Source organism: Geospiza fortis, unplaced genomic scaffold (assembly GCF_000277835.1).
Source record: "Geospiza fortis unplaced genomic scaffold, GeoFor_1.0 scaffold112, whole genome shotgun sequence".
NCBI lineage: Eukaryota > Metazoa > Chordata > Aves > Passeriformes > Thraupidae > Geospiza > Geospiza fortis.
The window spans coordinates 23,756,298-23,775,565 of NW_005054298.1; the positions used below are offsets into that span (position 1 = coordinate 23,756,298).

General features: G+C 47.3%; 1 protein-coding gene across 8 annotated transcripts in view; it reads left to right on the plus strand.

The window, feature by feature from the left end:
- Positions 1–19,268, plus strand: part of NRP2 (neuropilin 2) — an 88,781-nt gene that overhangs the window by 15,715 nt on the left and 53,798 nt on the right. For 7 of the 8 annotated variants that reach the window (XM_014307043.2, XM_031058892.1, XM_005415911.2 and 4 more), the window contains exons 3-5: positions 12,667–12,848; positions 17,040–17,270; positions 17,823–17,978. In XM_014307043.2, coding sequence (XP_014162518.1) covers positions 12,667–12,848; positions 17,040–17,270; positions 17,823–17,978 — 569 coding nt within the window. The remainder of the gene's footprint in view (positions 1–12,666; positions 12,849–17,039; positions 17,271–17,822; positions 17,979–19,268) is intronic. The other variant, XM_031058894.1, reaches the window with a different exon arrangement.

Genomic DNA, 19,268 nt, shown 5'->3' on the forward strand with positions numbered 1-19,268 from the left:
TTCCTCTGCCAGCAGAAGACCTTCCAGCTGAGTCATAACATCTGCTCCAGAGGAACAGTGTTTTAAAAAACCCGACTGGTAGTCAGACCACGGCCAGTGGATTTTTCTGCAGCCACTTCCAGCACACACTCCAACAGGCTTGCAGTCGGTGGGATGCCTGCCTGGGAAGGAGTTAGGGGACCGCTGCCGTGGCTCGCAGCCCCCTCTGGTGGCACATGCCAAACGCTGGCTAAAGTTTCTGGAGACAGGGGCTGGGGACTTCCAAATAGGCTGGAGATGGCAAACTGGAAATTGACCTGCAGTCAGGCTCTTCCTCCTGACTTTGCGTCCCACTGTCAAGCCCAGAAGGTTTCAAGAAACAGGAACGGGGGCCACTATCATGAGGAAATTTATGCAGTGGTCACTGTGGCCTCCTAAGTGCCCTAATGGTGCCAAGAGAGTTGAATCATCCTGATGTGTGCTGGGTACAGGGCAGGCATGTCAGGAGGAGACACGTCTGCTCCCAGCTTGAGGGCCAGAGTGAGCCAAGGTTTGGCTGGGGGGACAGCACACTCCTAGCACCCATCTCACAGAGCCCTGCTGGCCAGGGGACACCGGCAGCAACATGCCACAGCACGAAGAGTACAGCTTGGACAGCCAGTGAAGGCCTCTTATGGCAGCATGGCCATCTCCTGAGCATCCAAAAAGCTGGGCACTGGAACAAAACAGCTCTGCATTCTTCCTAGAGAGCCGCAGAGCCACTGGCTCAAATTCCTTTGAGCTGATGTGGCAGGCAGAGCTGCATCCAGACCCAGTAGCCACAGCCAGGCAGGCAGCTGGAGGCTGCTGCATTCAGCCTGCCTCTCTTGCCATCTCCTTCAAACAAGAGTGTAATATTGGGAGAAGCCATCCTTCCATCAGTGCGGGTTAAGGGTAGACAAGGCAGCAATCATGGACAGCTAATTAATAAATGCTTTGAAAAGTATGCATAAGTAGCTTATTAGCAAACATTTTAGAAACAATGCAGTTCATCTAGTGATTGGCAAAATGCTTAGAGAAGAGAGATACATTTGGAGAACTAGAGAATGACAGGGGTTGGAGGGGTTCTTTGCTAGGATGCAAGGGGAAGTGACTGCATCTCCTGAAGTACTGGGGGAGTTGAGCTTTAACTTTGCAGTGAGGGGAAGTCAAAGACGAGACGTTAAGGAAGGCATTTGCTTGCTCATACATTTGTGGCATGGGTAGCCAGAAGCAACATTTCTAACGTACAGGAAATTATTCAGTCTGGGTAACATGACACTGCAGCTCAACTTGTCTTCAAATGAGTTTCTACTGTTTTTTAACTCCATCCAGCATCCGCTGTATGGTTCATAATTCCCATCAAGCCCGGGTCATTTTCCAAAATGGAGCATCAGTGAAGGGGTTAGCTGTGATGATGAGACCAGCCACATGAGTTAACAGCTCAAGGTTGTTCACATCTCTCTTCTCTGCTTCCCATCTCTGCTTTCTCTGTGGCTGTGCTCCTCTGTGCTTCAGAGCATTTTCCTGGAGGGACAGACCCGATCCAGGCTCTGCAGAAGGTGGTGGCCCCAAATACACTCTCATGGGGTCTCCTATGACCCGCCAGCTCACTAACATCCGGTGCATAGGAGTCAAATCTTGTTTTGCACCTTGCTTCCTGTTGGCATGATGACAAATTGAGGGCCAGCTGGTGACACTGGGAACAATAGGATTAGAGACAGAGACCTCTCCCCCTCCTTCCTGCTGTTGAGGAGGAACTGGTAGTCGTGGTGGTGTACTTGCTTCTTAGTCAGCCTCTCTGTCCAGCAAGGGAAGGAACAGGACCTCACAGCAAGGGAGAGGGAGCAAGCACAGGGCTGGCTGTGGTGACTCCTGATTAAGTGGGTTCAGAATTCAGCTAAAAGTGTCAGAAACATGTGCCTTTTTTGAGCAAGCTCCAGCTCTAAATCCTTTGCATCTTTGCAGACCCTGCTCATTGAAGAGGCAGTAGGATAGGAGTAGAGCAATCCCACTGGAATGCCTGATAACCACAGTGTTGAGGTGCTCCAGCTGTTTCAGCAGAGCCTGAGGCCCTTGACAATCTTTGCAACAGTGCTCCAGCCCACAATGTGACACCAGGCGACACCCTTCACAGAGGCTCATCCCAAACAGGTCTCAGAAGCCTAAAATAAATATCTGTGGGACTAGGACTGTGAGTCTTGGTCACTTCTTTTGTGTTGTACAGAGGGCTTAGCAATGCTCTTCTACATCATGGGTTTGTTGTCTGGATGCAGGAGTTTGAAGGTTTAGTGAATGTAAGGGGAGTTCTAGACTGATATTAAAGAAATGTCCATTTTTTTGTTAAGGACTAGATGCAAAGCTCAGTAAATGAAATGTGAGATTTTACCTTGATTTACATAGGAGCTAGTTTAGCCCTTTAGTGAGTAACTGTGTGATTTAGCTACTTGCAGCCTTTTAAATGGATATAATCCCTGTTGGCAGGGTGTAACAAGGGACTGGCAGACTCCCCAGCAAATATCAGTTCTGGGAGTTGTGAGATTTGGGTTCTTCCCCTTCCCTGCTATTGATTTATTGTTCCTGCCTTGGTGAGTCACTTAAAATTCCCTGTGTTATAAAGAAAAGAAGATCTGGGCATCTGCAGGCATAAAACCCAGTCTAGATAGCAGCAGTGCAAAGCACACTCCCTTCCAAAGGCTGCTGAGCAGCAGCATCACACAGGAGTAGGTCAGAGTGCAGCAGAAGACGACCAGTTTTATTCTCAGTCTTTTCTGGCTGGGTGTGAATTCTGCAATTAAATATGAATGCAAAATAAAAAGAACAGACTGCAAAGAGCAGACTGAAAAACACAAGAAGTTTGTGGTTGCTTTTGGCCAGAGCTTGGCATAGAACATATTTGAAGGAATTGGGGGAGGTTAGGTTTTAGTCTGAGGCAAGTTCTCCATTTCCTTTAAATCAAGCGGCTGCACACCACCATTGAATGGCATGGTAATAATATGTTGCAAACCACAGTCTGGTGATCCTGGAATTCCTTATAAGTTAATAGCAGTCATGGTCCACTAATCACAGCTAGGATGTTTTAAGCAACTGTCTTTGATATATTAGTTCAAATACACCATAGAAAGCCTTCCTTATGCTGGCTTAGTGAGTAGATCAGTAGGTCATTAGAAAGAGTGAATAACCTAGGGATTTTCTGTTGGTTTCTCACCCCACCCCACTGCTAATCCCAAGGAATTCTTGAGATCTACATGCAGCCTTAGTGAGCAACCACAGTACTGTGGTGTGGTGTGGTTTTTAAGTAATATTGGGTCAGGCATGGAGATATTATTGTTTAATGAATTCCTAGAAGCAGAGCCTGAAGCAGTGGGGTCTGACAGCAGAAATCCTCTGCCAAACACTTCATTCTGTTACAAATGGCACAGAAACTAGCAGGGCGGCTGCTCGTGTTATGTGACTGCCCCCACCTTCTTGCAGCAGTACAGAAGATAGTGTGTGAGGAATCTTTTAGAGGCGGAGCTATGCTTTCCTGAGACAGGCAGTACTCATCCACTGGTGACGGGAGAGCCCCTGTTCTCAGCCCCGTGCCTGCTGAGGCCATGCTGCATGCAGGGTGTTTGCATGGGAAGTGCTCCACGTGTTAGAAACCTCCAGGGAAACCTCAGAGCTGGGGTTGTTGATGGATGTCCAACAAGGAGAAGTGCCCCCCCTCTCCACCGGCAGCACGAGAGTTTGAGGCATGTGCTCAGCTTCCTTCCTCTTCTGTGAGTGTTGTGTGAGGTTTCATTTACATTGTTATTTTGCAGTGAGAAGGAAGGTGTAATGACAGTCTCTTTGGTAATACCAATGTTTGGCTGTTAATCATGGGTGGGAATAAGGTCTGGGATCTCCATCAGCAGAGGTGACTGACTCACCATTGATCTATGCTCACTGCATCTTGTTGTAGTTTTTTGACCCATTTGATTTCTTAGGTTTTCTTTTGTGAAAGCCCTCTGATTTTTCTGCCATTCCGGAGCAAAACATCCCTCTGTCTTTAAATATGGCAGATGGGGATTTCTTCAGATGTCCAACAACTCAATTGAAGGAGACCTCAGGAGACCTCTCCCCTTCCCTGTCCCCCTTCTCAGCCTGTCTTTTCATCTGCAATCTGGAGATGTAAGGGCTATAGTAATAGAGTGTCAGAGGAAGTAATTGATTCATCACACGCCAAGAGAGGAGTCTGTTGCCTTCAGTGTCAATGGAGCTGAACCAGAGCCTGGAAGGGTGAGGGAGGCTTGTAAACACTCCATGGCTGAGCTGGCAGGACAAAGCAGACACACTGCCACGGCTGAACGGGAGGGTGACACAAGGGTTGCTTGAAAGAAAATCTTTCTGAACAAAGCAGTGTCAGGGTCCTTGTTTGTGGGAGAAACAGGGACAGCCCTATCCCCCTGCTCCCAGAGCACCTTAAGGAGAAAAGCTACCTACCAGCCTCATGCAGCATCCCATTCCCTCGCCTCCGTCTCCCTCTTCTATCTTGATGTGGCTGCCCTTCTGACCTGCTGTCCTGGGCTGGGCTGAGCTCACCTCAGGGGTACCAACCAGCCCCTGACAGCAGCTAATTCCTCCCACACCCCCAGATAGTCGTGCTGTCAAAGAGAGCCGTGTGGGAGGTCACCGCTGCTGCCAATGCACAGTGAGGTGTGGCACGTGTGTGGCACAGCACTCGCCCTCGCGCAGGCATTGATGTGCTCAGACTTGGCACCGTTTGGTTCAGATGGCTATTGAGCTGCAATGCCCATATTGTGAGGAGAGAAGGGGGTAGGAGATGCTGTGCTATGCAGTAAGCAAGGAGGGATCAGGCAGATTTGGTGCACTGTTTGCCTCAGAAACAGCTCTTACTACAAGCTGGCACAGCCACTGTGGGAATGCCCAAATAGTGGAGGCTGCAGGCCAGTCTTGGCAGCAAAGCTTTTCTCACTTGTGCATCAGCTAAGGCAGGATCTGGGCTGTGAACAGGCTGTGTCTGAGAAAATGCAGGGTCAGAAAGTCATGCTATGGTAGGCCAGTCCCTGGATGACCATCCATCATTAATGAGGGATGTAGACAGCCAGGAGGGTGAGGGTGGGCTGGTCAGGGCTCTGTTCTTACAACCTCCTTTATACAATTGGTGCTTAACGAGGTGTTTATTTCAGTTTTGTGCTGAAAAAAAGCCAGTGCAAATGAGTGATAGTGGAAAGTCTAGCTACCAAGCTCTGATGCCCGTCTGATCCCAGTTTTTACTCTTTCCTTTTGCTTTTCACTGCATGTTGTGTCTAAGGCCATGATGACACTGCACCAGCAAGGTGTGATGGGACATCACTCCCTCCTCTGGGACTAGGCTGGCACAGGAGGCCATGTGAGTGTTCCCTAATCCTCATCAGCACCCTACAACTTGGACAGCCTGACCTAAGCTCGTCCCCACCTATTGCTTGGGCTGTCAGGCACTGGATCCCATCAGAAAAGGGAAATCTGTACTCCCACTGCAAAGAGATCAAAGTGAGCATTTGCCCTTGCCTTCTGCCTGCTCTGCTGCTTTTCGGCAGTAAATTTTCTTTTGTGGTTGTTATCTTTTATTATATTTATTTTTTTCTTTCTGTTAGTGATCAAGTGCCTGTGAGTGGTGACAGTAAAATGACATAGAAACCAAAGTCTAATTTTTTCCACAGATGGATTGTAGCAGAAGGAGAAAAGTGCAAATGCATTTTCTCAAGTGTCCTGCGTTTTGGGGTATGAAAGGGTTGTGAGTTGCTTCAGTTCCCTTAGAGCAGCAACAGAAGGCAGAATGCCATGGAAAGGGGGCTTATTCTGAGCATGCTTTATATATTTTATTCCTGATTTCATCATGATTCTCCCCTCGCCAATGAACACCAAAGACATCTTGCAACAAAAGACCCCTGTAGCTAAAAATAGAAGAGTGAGGAATTTATAGAGATGGTTTTGGAGACAGAAATAAAATTAAACAGCCATGTGTAACTCCTGAACAACAGCCTGCAGAAAACCCCCTAAGTGCACATTAGCACATCTCTTTTCTTATATAACGGTCGGTTTTCCAGACACGCCCCAGATGAGAGCAGGTCTCCGCTCCAAGGCCCTTTCCGCAGCACAGCTTGAGGGAGGCACCTGGGATGAGCGGCACAGCACGGCGGAGCCTTTGCTTTCCAGTCTCAGAGGAGGGCAGCAGCATGCCTGGAGCTGAAATTCCCTCCTGAGTCAGAACTTGCCTCAGGAGCACTTTGCAGTTAGGTTTTATTCCTCCCTTTGCACGAAGTATTTTGGCTGCTTTCCCCCGCCTAGCCCCCCGCATAAGTTAGCAGTAACTGCAGAAAGCCTCTTCCCATCCACAGTGCTTATAGTGGATGAAAACAACAACCCGAAGGGTAAAAAATAGAGCCTCTTTATAGTTTCCATTTTTTGTCTTCAAGGGATTTTTGAAGAAGTTTTCCAATCTGATAGGGTCATTTTCTCTCCTTCTCTATTTTTTCTCTCCCTTTAACTGGATAACTGGATTTTTTTTCATTTCTCAGAAATTCTGGTCAGATTTTTTGAGGAGATAAGAAAATAATCCAAAGCACAGTAGAATGATTACAAACCCCCACAATACTGTGATTACACAAGATGTAATTGGATGCAACAAATTCAAAACAAACTTCTGAGAAATCCTAAGCAGTTTTGCCTGTGCCACCGCCCCCCACTCCCCCCACAACAGTCTAGCTCTCCCCCTGCTGCCATTGGATTTTTGCCATTTTAGTCACTGAAATCCAGTGAAATCCCTTCAGATTCAGAGCAATTATAGCCCATTTCTCTCTGTTGTTGCCAGAGTCAGTTATTTCCATAAGGGCAAAACAAGGGCAAGCTCTGTGAGCATCTTTTGCCTCAGCATAGGCAAAAATGTCCCCAAAAGGTTCAGACTGAGATCAGATTCATCTCTGCATTGTTCAGACACCCAAAGCCCAGGTCTAGTCAGTAAGAGTGATTTAAAGTACTTCTGTTGTCAGTGCAGAAGAACAATTAAACCTAATCCAAGCTGGGTGTGAGAAATCTGCTTCCACTGAGAGTAGAGGACATTTCATTGGCTAAACCTAGATGTGGTACAGGCTTTTTAGTTCTGTGCACAAATCCGTATCAGAGCCTGTGTCTATGAGGACTGATTCTCTTCTCACACCAGGATAAATTAGGAGTGATTACCCTTAAAATGATGAGTTACACATGTGTAAAACTAGTTCAAGTCAAAGGAGAATCCAATTCATCTGCTGTATTTATAATTAATTACTCTGATTAAGGGCTGGCAGCTAAGATCAAACTTCATTGCTCTTGTTTCATCAGACAACAGTGGTGCTTGCCTCTGCTATCATGACTGTAAAAAAAAATCGTTTAAAAGTCCTCAGTAGCTTCTAGAACAATTTAACCTTCGAAGGGCATGTCCTGCAGTTGCTCAAGATTGTGTAAACATCACAGAAAAGGTTTTTTTGTCTTTCGCAATGTAACCACCCATGAAATAAGGATTTGGTTGGAAGGTGGCATACAAAAGAGCATGAAGATGGGTGATGACACAGAAAAATCTACTAAGCCAGCTAGCACATAATGGACATTAATTCTAGCTACCTCTTGATTGCACAAGCACAGAGATGCTGGTTCACCATTTCTTAACTATCTCTATACTACTACTGCTATTTAGTTTCTAAGAAACTGTCTGTTCTTAGAGAATGTTCATAAAACCTCATGCTTTTTATAATTTCTGAGAAATAAACCTCCCACCACCTTTTCAAAGGAGGAACAATTGCATTTACTAGCTGCCATTGTGGCTAAGCACAGGCCTTGCCCAGCTACCTGCAGAATATTAACACCTGCTGAATTTCACTGTAATTGCAGTTTCTCTTCCTCTCTTCAGCAGATGCATTCAAGACACAATGACATATGGTTCAAGCAGATCAGAGGTCTTGAAGGCTCAAGTCAGCCCTGGGCATTCCCAAATTTAGGGTTGTTGGCATGCAGTCTGTACCTATTTGTCTCCCTGTCTATCTAGGCCAGATTTCTCCAATAGAATATAATCTCTCCAGTCAAGACTGGCTTCTATTCTTGGCCGTACTGCAAACTTCCTGTGTGACCTTGGGGCAGAAGGCTCCTCTCTGCCTTCCTACCTCCCAGGGTCTCGTGAGAATCCCATCATTACTGTTTGCCAGCTGCAGTCATGAGCCCCATGGAAACGCCTATAAATAATAGCTCCAAATTAAACATTGGGGAGGTTCAAGTTAGAGCCTTGCCTCTCTCTCCAGTCCTGGCAAGCACTGGAAATGGGGCTTTGCTGAGTGCAAGCCCTCACCTACTTCAAATTATAGCTCTAGAGAGAGACAGAGAAAGCTGCCAGCTAGGTCAGAGCTTGGCCAGTCCTCCTTAGGCTTTGAAGCAAGGCTTGCACAAGTTTATGTATTTGGAGTTCGAGTGATATGGCTGTGAGCATATGAATAATCTGTTATTCATGTTTCTCCCTATGCTAAGCTGGTGTCCCTGTAATGCCCTTGAAGCATGTTTCAGGGGGGAAGGACTCAGCATCTCTTGGGACGTGGGGATGAAGGTCAAGGGGGTTGTTGTTTTTGTGTTCAGTAGTATGGGTCACTAAACGGTTTGTGTTGAGTGTCCCTCTGGAGAGGAGTACTCAGAGGAATGTCACAGGCTTTCTTTGCTGCTCCCCACATGGGTTGTAGCATTTCTGGAGCTCAGCAGTGCCTGGCACCTGGGAGGTCTGCCCTAGCCCTACGGGATCATGGAGCACAGCTCAGTGGTCAGGGAGCAGATTGCCTATTTTGCAGCAGAAGAGGACTGAAAAGCTGGAGGTCTTCTCATAATCGCTACAGCTGGGGCTTGTTTGCCTTTGTTGCACCTCATTTGGGAAGCCAGTAGCAAAGTGACTTGGGAAAAAGAGAAAGGAAAGCCTGGGAAGCAGAGAGGTTGACTGGAGGAAAAGGCAAGCAAACAAGCATGAATAATACAGGCTGTAGAAGTGCTTTACAATTAGTTTATAAAAGCTCTCTTAACATGAGCAAAGCACTTTCTACTGAAAAATCTGTAATAAAAATGCAGCAATATTTGTAAGCATTGTACATTTTTCATTTAATTCTGTTAAACAACTTCAAGAAGACCATCTAAGCCTTGTATTTCCTTTTTCTCAGCCTCCATTGTCTGGGCAGTTAAAAGCACTTCAGCATTGCCTCCCAGCCTCAAAACTCCCTGGTGAAAAGCAGTTTGAGGTGGTTTCAAACCAACTCACTGGCATTCTCACTCAAGTGGCAGCTCAGAATATCTTGCCATTGTGCCATCGGAGGAGCAGCCAACTGTGGTCACCTTCCCTGTAAAAGAAGAGTTGGTTAATCAATCTGTTATACTCATGGGTTACAGAGGTTGCACCCTGCCCTCACATGTTTATGCTTGGCTCATTGGAGCAATGCCTAGGTGTGGAGAGGTGGCCATCAGATGTGCTTGGAGATGGCAGCTTTCCCAGTGGAGGTAATGCCAGAGAGGTCAGCCCACAAGAATGTTGATGCATGTTGACTGAAACAATGGATTTGGTTATATGAGTGAAATGCAAATTGCTGGGCACTGTATGAGACAGTTTGAACACCACTGCAGCATAAATGTGTCCCACTCAGTCTGCCCTAGGCCATAGTTATCTGAAAATGAAATGGTTAGAGTAGAAAGCATGGTTGGGTTTTCTTCCAATTTTTTTTCTTGTTTTTCATAAGGGAAGAAGAAAGTCTAGAAACCATATTTAAGCTAAATAGGAGCAAAGATTTGGCCAAACTGGATTGTAACTTGACCCAGAACGAGGAGAATGGGGTTTATCTGTTTGATGGAGGGCCAAGGCATGGACATGCCTAAAGCTCATGGATCCAAAACAATCTGTAGTGGGGATTAGCTGGCATTCTTGCTGAAGTTTGGAAGTTTAACAGTTTTGATTGGCTGTCTTTAGTGTTTCATTTTGAAAGCCTAAAGCTTAATTGCTGTGATGGGGAGGAAGTAAGGGCTCCTGCTCATCTGGGCTGGTGCTTTCTCCCAAGTGTAGTACTTCTCCAATTCACACTGTTTATATGACCCAAAGAAAAGGTTTTGCCTCATGCAGAGCAGAGGACTTGGGCCAAGATTTTTTGACTAGGGAAGAAAATTCTTACACATTTCTATTAATTTTACATTTGGCAAAAAATTATTTCCTGACCTTCTCTTAAAGGCTTTTTTCAGTTGTTTTTAACATTTGATTTATTCAGGATTAGCTCCAGTGTGAGAAAGCTAAGTTAGATGCTTGAATGAAGCCAAATAGGGCTTAATTTAAAGAGGCAAATATTTCCTGATGATTTACTTACTAGATTCATTCTTTTAATTTTCCATTTGCCGATTGCCCATGAGCAGATTGCAATATTCCCTAATTGTATATATTACTGGAAGTCTGTCACCCATTCAATAAGCAAAAATTTCTTGGTCCAGAACTTGCTTCTGAAATTCCAGGGCTCCTACAGAACTGGGTGGCTTGAGGAGCCATGTGGACAGCACTAGGATATTTGTTGTGCTGGCCACAGCAGAAGCTGTGATCATTGCAGTCAAGCAGCTGAAGCCATGTACTGTGTTGGCAAGGTACAACCCCACGAGGGCACAAACAGATGTGATTCCCTGGGATGCAGCTAACCTCTGCCTGTGCATGTAAATGGCAGCTTTTACAGTCCACTCCACTAACTGTGTTTTGCCAACATTCATGTTTTTGCCAAATTAATTTTTTGCCACATATTCACAATTTCACTAGTAGCCAGTAGTTCTGCAGCACAGATGTGCTCTTCAGATGTGGAAGGGCTGCAAGCACACTGAAACCAAGCAGTTATTTAGAGAACAAAATGTCCCCGCTGTTTGCTCAGTACTACTTTAAACAAACAGACAAACAAGGAGGAAAAAATTCTACTTAGAAGAAGCACTAACACTGCCTTCTATGTTCCTCCTCCCTGGAGAGATGGTAGGATGAAGCTACACATGATGGACATTAGTGGGGTCACGCAGGGTGCTGCTGACTGATGTCAGGGTAACAAGGGGTCGCAAGGTGATAGGGGCTAGGCCGAGCTGAGGCGAGAGCACAGGGAGCAGATCTTCATTGCATTGCTGTGTGTCCACACACCAGCTAAGCCAAATGCTCTTCCTCTTCCAGTGCCATTTCTCAAGACGGCTTGGATTTCACCTTGGCCAAGCCAATTGAATCTGTAATGAAGTTAAAGGCTGGGCAATTGCTGCTAGTTGAGTGCTCAGTCCTGCGTAGACAGGATTTTATCTGCAGGCATTTTGCTTCTGGCTCTCAGCCTGATTTAATCCCAGAAAGGAGTGAAACCAAAGCTGTCTGGGCCATCTTTCTTTGTGGAGGAGCACACTAAGTCCCTGTAAGTTTGTTTTGAGGCTGTTGCTCGCTGATATGTGCTTTGCAGAACGGGAATGAGTCACATGAGGATCATTCTGTATCCAGCAAGCTACTTCTCCTTTCAACTCTCCATTCTCAAACAGAAGATCTTGTGACAAAGAAGAAAGGCAGATTCCTGGCAGCCTGGAAATGCTTTTTTCCTCCCTGGCCCCTTAAGAAGAGCTGTAGCATGTTGTTCAAACAGGTTGATACAAAGCAAATAAACAGTCCTAGAGAGATGGTCAGTTTCTGTAAATAGCAGCGTGCTGGCCACAGAGGAGAGGGGCGGGAGAACGTGGGTGTTAGAAAGCAGCTGAAGAACAAGATGTACACGTAAAAGCTGTTTGTTTCTTCACAGCACACAGAGCCTGATACTACTACCTTGCCTACTCATGGCCTAGAAAATATGGAGGGATCTGTGGCAGTTTCACCTTCCAGCCAAGCTTTGCAACAAGCTTTTGTCTCTGCACCAGGAGGCAATTCTTCTAACCCTATGCATTCCTCCCTCAAACCAGTCAGATACCCAGGCCAGTAGGAACATCTTCAAGTGGGGTTTAGCAAAGGCAGGTTGCAGTTACAGGGTGTACAGGATCAGCAATAATGAGTGTGGGTACCCAGCTCTTACCTCATCCACAGAAAATCTTCATTAGCACTTAATAGAAGAGGATTAATATTAATGTCCAAGTGCTAAGTGAGTGCACTTGCCATGCTTGCTAAAGGACCAATGTGGTATCAGTGCACAGAAGAGCTACCTGCTCATGTGGATTGACCACTGACAGTCTCACTTGGTACGTATTTGCCCAAATCCCACATGGATACTGGAATAAAGTGAGCTCTGCCAAACAGCACAATGGCACTTCAGAAGAGAGCTCGGGGAGGAGAGCAGCCCCAGGAGAGTTGCGTCTGAGCTTCTCCCATGCCAAAGGAGTTTTGTGGAAATGGAGGTAAAGCATGTTCTAAATTTTGCATGTTGGCTGTGAAGGTGAGCGTATGTATGTACAACAAATTAATGACATGAATGACAGCAGAGGAAAGGACCTAAACGTAGTCAGACAAAAGAGAAAAAGTGGTTTGGGGTCTGTGGTGTGCTGTGAATAAGAGTCACAGGTACCTGTCTGGAAGACGTTCTGTGAAATATGCAGATACTGAGAGTGGTTTTTGTTTGTGCCTGGCATCCTGAGGCATGTCCCTGACAGATGGTGTCCCTGCCATTTCACCTGCCTCCGCAGGTACGACTACATCGAGATCCGCGATGGGGACAGCGAAGCGGCAGACCTGCTGGGCAAGCACTGTGGGAACATTGCACCTCCTACCATCATCTCTTCTGGCCCCTCTCTCTATATCAAGTTCACCTCAGACTACGCACGGCAAGGTGCAGGCTTCTCTCTGCGCTATGAGATCTACAAGACAGGTGAGTGTCTGAGTCAGTGCCTGTCTCCCAGGCTGTTTGACACAATTGTCTTTGTCTGGAGATGCCTTTGGCCACCTTTTCAATGTGATTTCTAGCATATTTTCCAGAGATAAAGGACTTTTTTTTTTTCTAAGTGAAGCAAGTCTGTGCATCACATTTCCAAGAAGGTAAAGATGTTAGTGACACATGACAGTGCCTTTTTGGATCACGGGGTGGCAACTAAAACAGGGTTCCTCTTTAAATGTTCTCTTGTATGCGAGGACTAGAAACATAAATCTTTACTCTCTGGCATGTGTGGAGCTTGTTAGGGCTAAAAGGGGGTTGTTCCTCTGTTAGAAGTGCATGGAGCTCCCCCTCCTGTGGAGTTGTGATTCAGGGTTGATCAGTGATGCTGTGTTTTCTCTCCATGGATGTGGGGTTTGTAACTGGGGAGCTCTAGTCTTCAAGTGATTGCTATCAAAGGGATGCTGTCAAAGTCTGAGGCAGCACCCTTCCAGGCTGATATAAGAGGAAGCGTTCATAATTCCACTTAATACTTAATTACTATAGGGGAAAGAAAAATCTGCTCAAAGCCCTTTTAGTAGTGTCTCTGTCTAAATATTTGCCAGAATTTTGTGCTTGAGAAGAAAGGTTTGAAAAAATAGCCTCTGCTCTGTGTGCATGTGAGAGAGGTGGGGCCCCCCCCCGGGGGGGGGCCCCACCTCTCTCACATGTGTGGGCACATGGGCACCTGCCCTGTCCCCACATGTGGCTTTCAGTCATTGCATCCAGCACAAAAAAAAATGTCTGTACCATGGGAAGAACCAAAAAGGAGCACAGTAGGGTTGCTTGTCCAGCATCTCTAAAGAAAAGATGGGGAGCACAGGCAGCAGTGCCCAGGGGCCCTGGTCCAGCTGTGCAGCGGGCAGAGGTGCACAGACAGCCCACAACCTGGCTGGAGGTAGATGTGAATGTGGAGACTTTGCTGCAAGAGAATGAGACTCCCTAAATTCATTGTGAATCAATGAGGACAGGATGAGTGTGAAGGTTCAGATGGATGAGGACAGTGCTATTGGTGGTGGTTGCCTGGACTGCATAACAGGCCATTGAGCTGCTGAGCAGCCAGCTCACCACCACTGGTAGTTTATGGTTAGGATGCAGATTAGTCCTGAAAGTTCAGTGATTCAGTCAGATATTGGGGTTTGCTAAGGCCAGTTGCCATCAGTAAGGATGGCAAGGAATACAGATGAGAAGACCCACCTCAGCCCCCCTTGCCTCTCTCACCCTGCTCACACCTCCTGTGAGCCCCTCAGACTGTGCTGGGTTGTGCCTGACCTCACACTGCATCCATGCCCTGACTCAGGGCACGAGGCACTGTGGGCTGATCCAGCTGGCTGAGGTGGCCTGGCCATGCTGTGGGAATGGATGGCAGACAGGAATCCTGTTGGTCTGTCTGGGAGCCAGTAAGGGACCAAATCTATGAGGAAAGGAGAAGTTACCGGGAGGGAGGGAGGGAGGGAGGGAAAGGAATCAAGGGCTGATCTGGAAGAGAGCAGGTATTGGATGGAGGCTGGAGCTGAAGGGGTGCTGGGGGTCCTTTTTACCACCCCCACTCCTGCAGGCAGCCATCCTCTCCAGATACAGCCACACTTTCTTACAGCCTCAGCCCACTAAATCAAGCCTGGCAAGGCAGGTTCTGGCACAGGAGTGTGGGTGAGCCCATGATCCGGGAGCACTCCCAGCCCACATCTGCCCGACCCCAGTCCCTGCCAGGGCTCCAGAGAGGACCGTGCGCAGCGCTGGCTGCAGGGCTCCTGCAGTACAAGCAAACACTGCCTTTTGTTGGCAGGCAGGCAGGCACGGGCCAAGTTTCCATCTGAGCTGTCAGGGTAACCAGCAAGGGTGTCACCAGCTTTAAAGGTCATCGGATTGTCATTGTCCACATCAGTAAAGGCAGCAGTGGCTGCAGATTCCTTCTGTCTTAAAGGCGACCTAAAAAAACAACTATTTTCAATGGAGCATTTATTTTCCCACCCTGTGCTAAATTTCCCTTATCGCAGTGTGAGAGGGAAGCAATCTGCATACAAACAACCACATACCAGTCTTTGAATCCCCTGATGGGTATCAGCCAGCAGTCTGTGGGCTGACAAGAGCCTGCCCTGGCTGGTCCAGCCTCCCTGCTGCTCCCTTTGTGAGTCAGTTTCGCAGGGCCGGCCTGAGCTCTCCAGCGCTGGGCATCAAAGTCTCCTCTCAGGCTGGCCTGTGCTGCAGAAGTCAGCATGACTCCCGTTGATTATCTGCAGCTTCCTTATAAAAAGCTGATCATTGTGTTTGCTGCTATTAGCAAAAATGTAGACAAAGATGCCAAATGCGATAAGAACGCCACGTGAGGAAACTGTTGTCTAATGTGATCTTGCCTGTTGCTAGAGGACAGTCCCTGACTCTGGGTTTAGCCTTTCATTTTCTCCCTAGCTCGGAGCTTGTGTTATTTTCACTATTTATCTGTTAGTCTTTCAGGTTGTAGTACACCCTTATCCCGCTCATGGCATTATGCTGTGATTTGTGTTTGGCCTTTTTTTTTTTTTGCCTCTGCATTTTACCCCACAGGTTCACACCAGAAATGCTGGCTGGTTCATTAGGTAGTCAATTAAGAGCCTCTCCTGAGTAGCTCTCCAGCCAGGCACTGCATAATGCAGTGCAAGATCCTGCTATTACTGCAGGCTGCTGGCCTGACTCTGTAGGTTAATGCTGAATTGAATAACAAGTCTGCCATTAGTCCTGGGAAGGCTGGTGCTGCCTGGAAGAGCCGGAGCAAGAGGGTTTGTAGAGGAGCAGGAGAGTGTCCCAGTAAAAGTGAAGCAGAAACCTTTGTGAATGCTAATGCCAGGTTGCAGCAGTGGCCAGCAGCCTCTCCAACACCCCCTTTCTCCTCTGATAGCTCCAGGCTGCAGATTTCTGTTGCCTATTGTCCTGGCAAGGGTTTCAAAGTCACCGCCGTATGAATATGACACAAATTCCCCCTTCCCCAAGCAGCCCGAGGCACCTTGGCTGTATGAGAGGGGGCACCGAGCTGGCCCGGCTGCAGCCGAGGCCAGTGCTGAGGTCAGCAGTAAATAAGAGGCGACATTGTCTGTCCTCCCCACCACGCAAAGGTCTTCCTTAAGGATAGAAATAACTTGCATTTCTGGTGTGGATGGCTCATTCTGTGAAAAAGAGGGCTCTGTTCCTGCTCTCAGCAGAGACCCCCCTGCCATGGCCTCTGTTATCCCCACTCTTGATGTGTCCACGTTGTGGAGATGTATGCTGGAGCTGGCCCCTGTCCCTTGTGTGGGTCTTTGGGGCAGGAGTGGGGGCTGCAGGCTAACTGTGCACTTCCCAAGGGCTTGCAGCAAACAGTGGAGACATTGGCACCCTCCCATGGGCCCTTACACCATGTAAATATTTGTGCTTATGGATTTTCTCAAGAGGAAACTGAGGCACAGATATCTGTGCTGGAAGGCGGGAGTTTGCAGGAGACTGGCTCATGGGAACAGCCTTTCCAAAATGAGTACATCCCAATACTCCTCTCTGCCCCATCCCAGGCAGCTCCTTTCCCAAATGGGGCTCCTCCACCAGACCTGTGGTCACTGTGGTGCCCTGCCTGCATGGCTGCAGGTAGCAGCTGTGTCATGACTGCTGTGGATGGAGGCTCCCTGTGCGCCAGCCGGCCTCTCTGCAGGCTCTGGAGCAGCACACAGGTCTGCCAGGTCAGTCTGGGGGGGTGGGTTAGAGTGGAAAGTGCCAGGTGGGGAAGACAGGCCAACTTGGTGTGGCCTCCCTGTCCACCACCACCCGTGTGAGGGACGTGGCACAGTGCTGGCCTGCCAAATCACAGCAATGGCTTTGGATAGGATTGCTCTTCTAGTCCTGGTTTTGAGGTAATTGTCAGGAGGATCAGCAGTGGTTTACAGATTATGTCTGCAAAGATATCTAAGGGATTTTGAACCATGTTGTCCGCTACAGTACCTCATGGACCTTGTCTTTCCACCTGTGGAAAGCTTTGAAAATCACCTTCTCATTTCTTGCAGTTATCCCCACAGCTCTTGAGCTGCAGGGTATTTCCAGAAGTGAATACACAACCCTACTAAACTCAGAATGGGGTTTTCACAGTGCCAAGTTGTTGGCATTAAGCTTCGTTGTTGCTAAGGCTCTGGGTTTTTCCTGCTGCTACAGGCTCCGAGGACTGCTCCAGAAACTTCACTGCCTCCAACGGCACTATTGAATCTCCAGGTTTCCCTGACAAGTATCCACACAACCTGGACTGCATCTTCACTATCATAGCCAAGCCAAAGACAGAAATCCTCCTCCACTTTCTGCTTTTTGACCTCGAGCATGACCCACTGCAGTCAGGGGAAGGAGACTGCAAGTATGACTGGCTGGACATCTGGGATGGCATCCCTCAGGGTAAGCCATGGGGTGCTGCACTGCTTTCCTTGGCCCTTCCTGGTATCTCACAAAGCTCCAAAACTGCGCAGTCTCTGTCTGAGCACCAAGGGTGCCTAACCATTCAAAGGTGGCTGCAGCCTGCAACCTGCCTTTAGGGCACACCATGGCCAGCTTGGGGACACTGCTCCTGCAGAAGGCTGCATTCATTAAACCACAAACTACTGCTCTGTTGTACTGCTCTGCTCTGTTCACTGATCTGAAAAGCCCCATGGGACATTCCGAACACCAGCAGTTCTGCCTCAGGGAAGGGCAGTGGGTTCGTGCAATGATGGGAGGACCTCCCTACCTTATAGCAAAACTGAGAAACAGAGCATTTTGGAGCATTTCCCAGCAATTGCAGAGCAATGCCTGCTGCAGTGGATATTTCTGCACTGCATGGCACCAGGCCAATGGATATAAAAAGTAGCCCATCCCCAAAGCCTATCTTTTTTATCCTGATCAGCAATGAGCTGGTGACCCAGAAGGCCAGTGGAAAAGCAGGCATTACCTTTGCTGCTCTTTCTTTTGCAGTTGGCCCCTTGATAGGCAGGTACTGTGGTGTTAATATGCCCTCGGACATCCGCTCGACCACCGGCATCCTCTCTCTCACCTTCCACACGGACCTGGCAGTGGCTAAGGATGGTTTCTCTGCTCAGTACTACTTGATCCACCAGGAAGTCCCAGAAAGTAAGTTGGAAATGTGTTTGTATGACTTAGTTGTGTCCCCTGTGTTTCCCATCTTTCATTTGGCATATGTGAGAATAAAGCAGGCAGAAGTGTGTCCAGGGACTGGTTCTCCACCAGCAGCGCAGACAGCAGTTTCACTAAGGTCTCTTCTCTATTTTGATAGAAGTAAGATTTCAAGTAAGAATTTAACTTTCTGACCTTTTCTTGACTTTTCACTTGCTTGTGAAGTCTTCTCAATACCTTTTGACCTAGCATCCTTCATGTATGTACTGAGCCCAAAGGATTTAGGGGAAGACTTCAGCCCAGCATGTGCAGCAGATTCATTAAAGCATGGGGAAAAATATGCGCTCTCTCTCTCTCTCTAGTTTTCCAGAAATTCACAGTCCCAAACCACAAATTGGAATTTCTTGGCTGTCTAATTAAAGATTGCTTGAAGCTCTAAGAATTTCAAGCCAAATTTTGTTTTATAACCCTTAATAAGGGATGTAAATTGATATGGAGTGAGGAAGTAAGTTGTGTGTTTTGAGAATGAAGAGTATTTTGATTTTTTATGATAACGCAGGCAAGGAAAGGTTCCATTTGTTTTCCCATGATATTTTTGCCTCAGAGCTACTGTTCTTGACCTCTGTTCACAGTGAACCTCTGATACAACAGAATAAGCCTTCAGGACAACCCTCAGTCCCAGAGAAAGACAGGGAGTCCCTGACCTGCCACTGAAAGCCTGTGACAGAGAGCAGGGTAGAGTAGGGTTGTGCAGCACCAGGGCAGCAGGGTTACAATCTCTTACTCTATGATTGAGTAAGGATTGTTCTGCTGAGGCTGTGAGAGTTACAGATAAGCATGAGCTCTTCACCATTACCTATTGCCACACTCAGTTGATCTGTTCTTTAATCCCTTTTCTGATCTGGATTTGCAAATAAAATGTTGAACACAAAGCTTGAGAAATCAAGCACCAGAACCTTTGTGAAAGTGCCAGGCCTGTTTTCCTTTATGGTGGTGTAAAATGAAAGTTTAATAATAGCGATGACATCCTAACTTGGCCCATCATTTCCATCCAAGGTTGACTTGACCACATTAAAAAACACAGACAGATTGGTGGAGCCCCGTTGGTTTACAGCAGAAGCACGCTTGGACCCATGCAGTATTTTCTATCACTGTTTTCTTTGGTATTGTTTTTACAGGACAGCTGCTATAAAATAGATGAGATGTGCCATAAAATGAGCTAATTGTGACTTCTAAAGCCTTAGAAGTGAGGAGATCCAAACAAAAGCATAGCAGTGTCTTTCATAA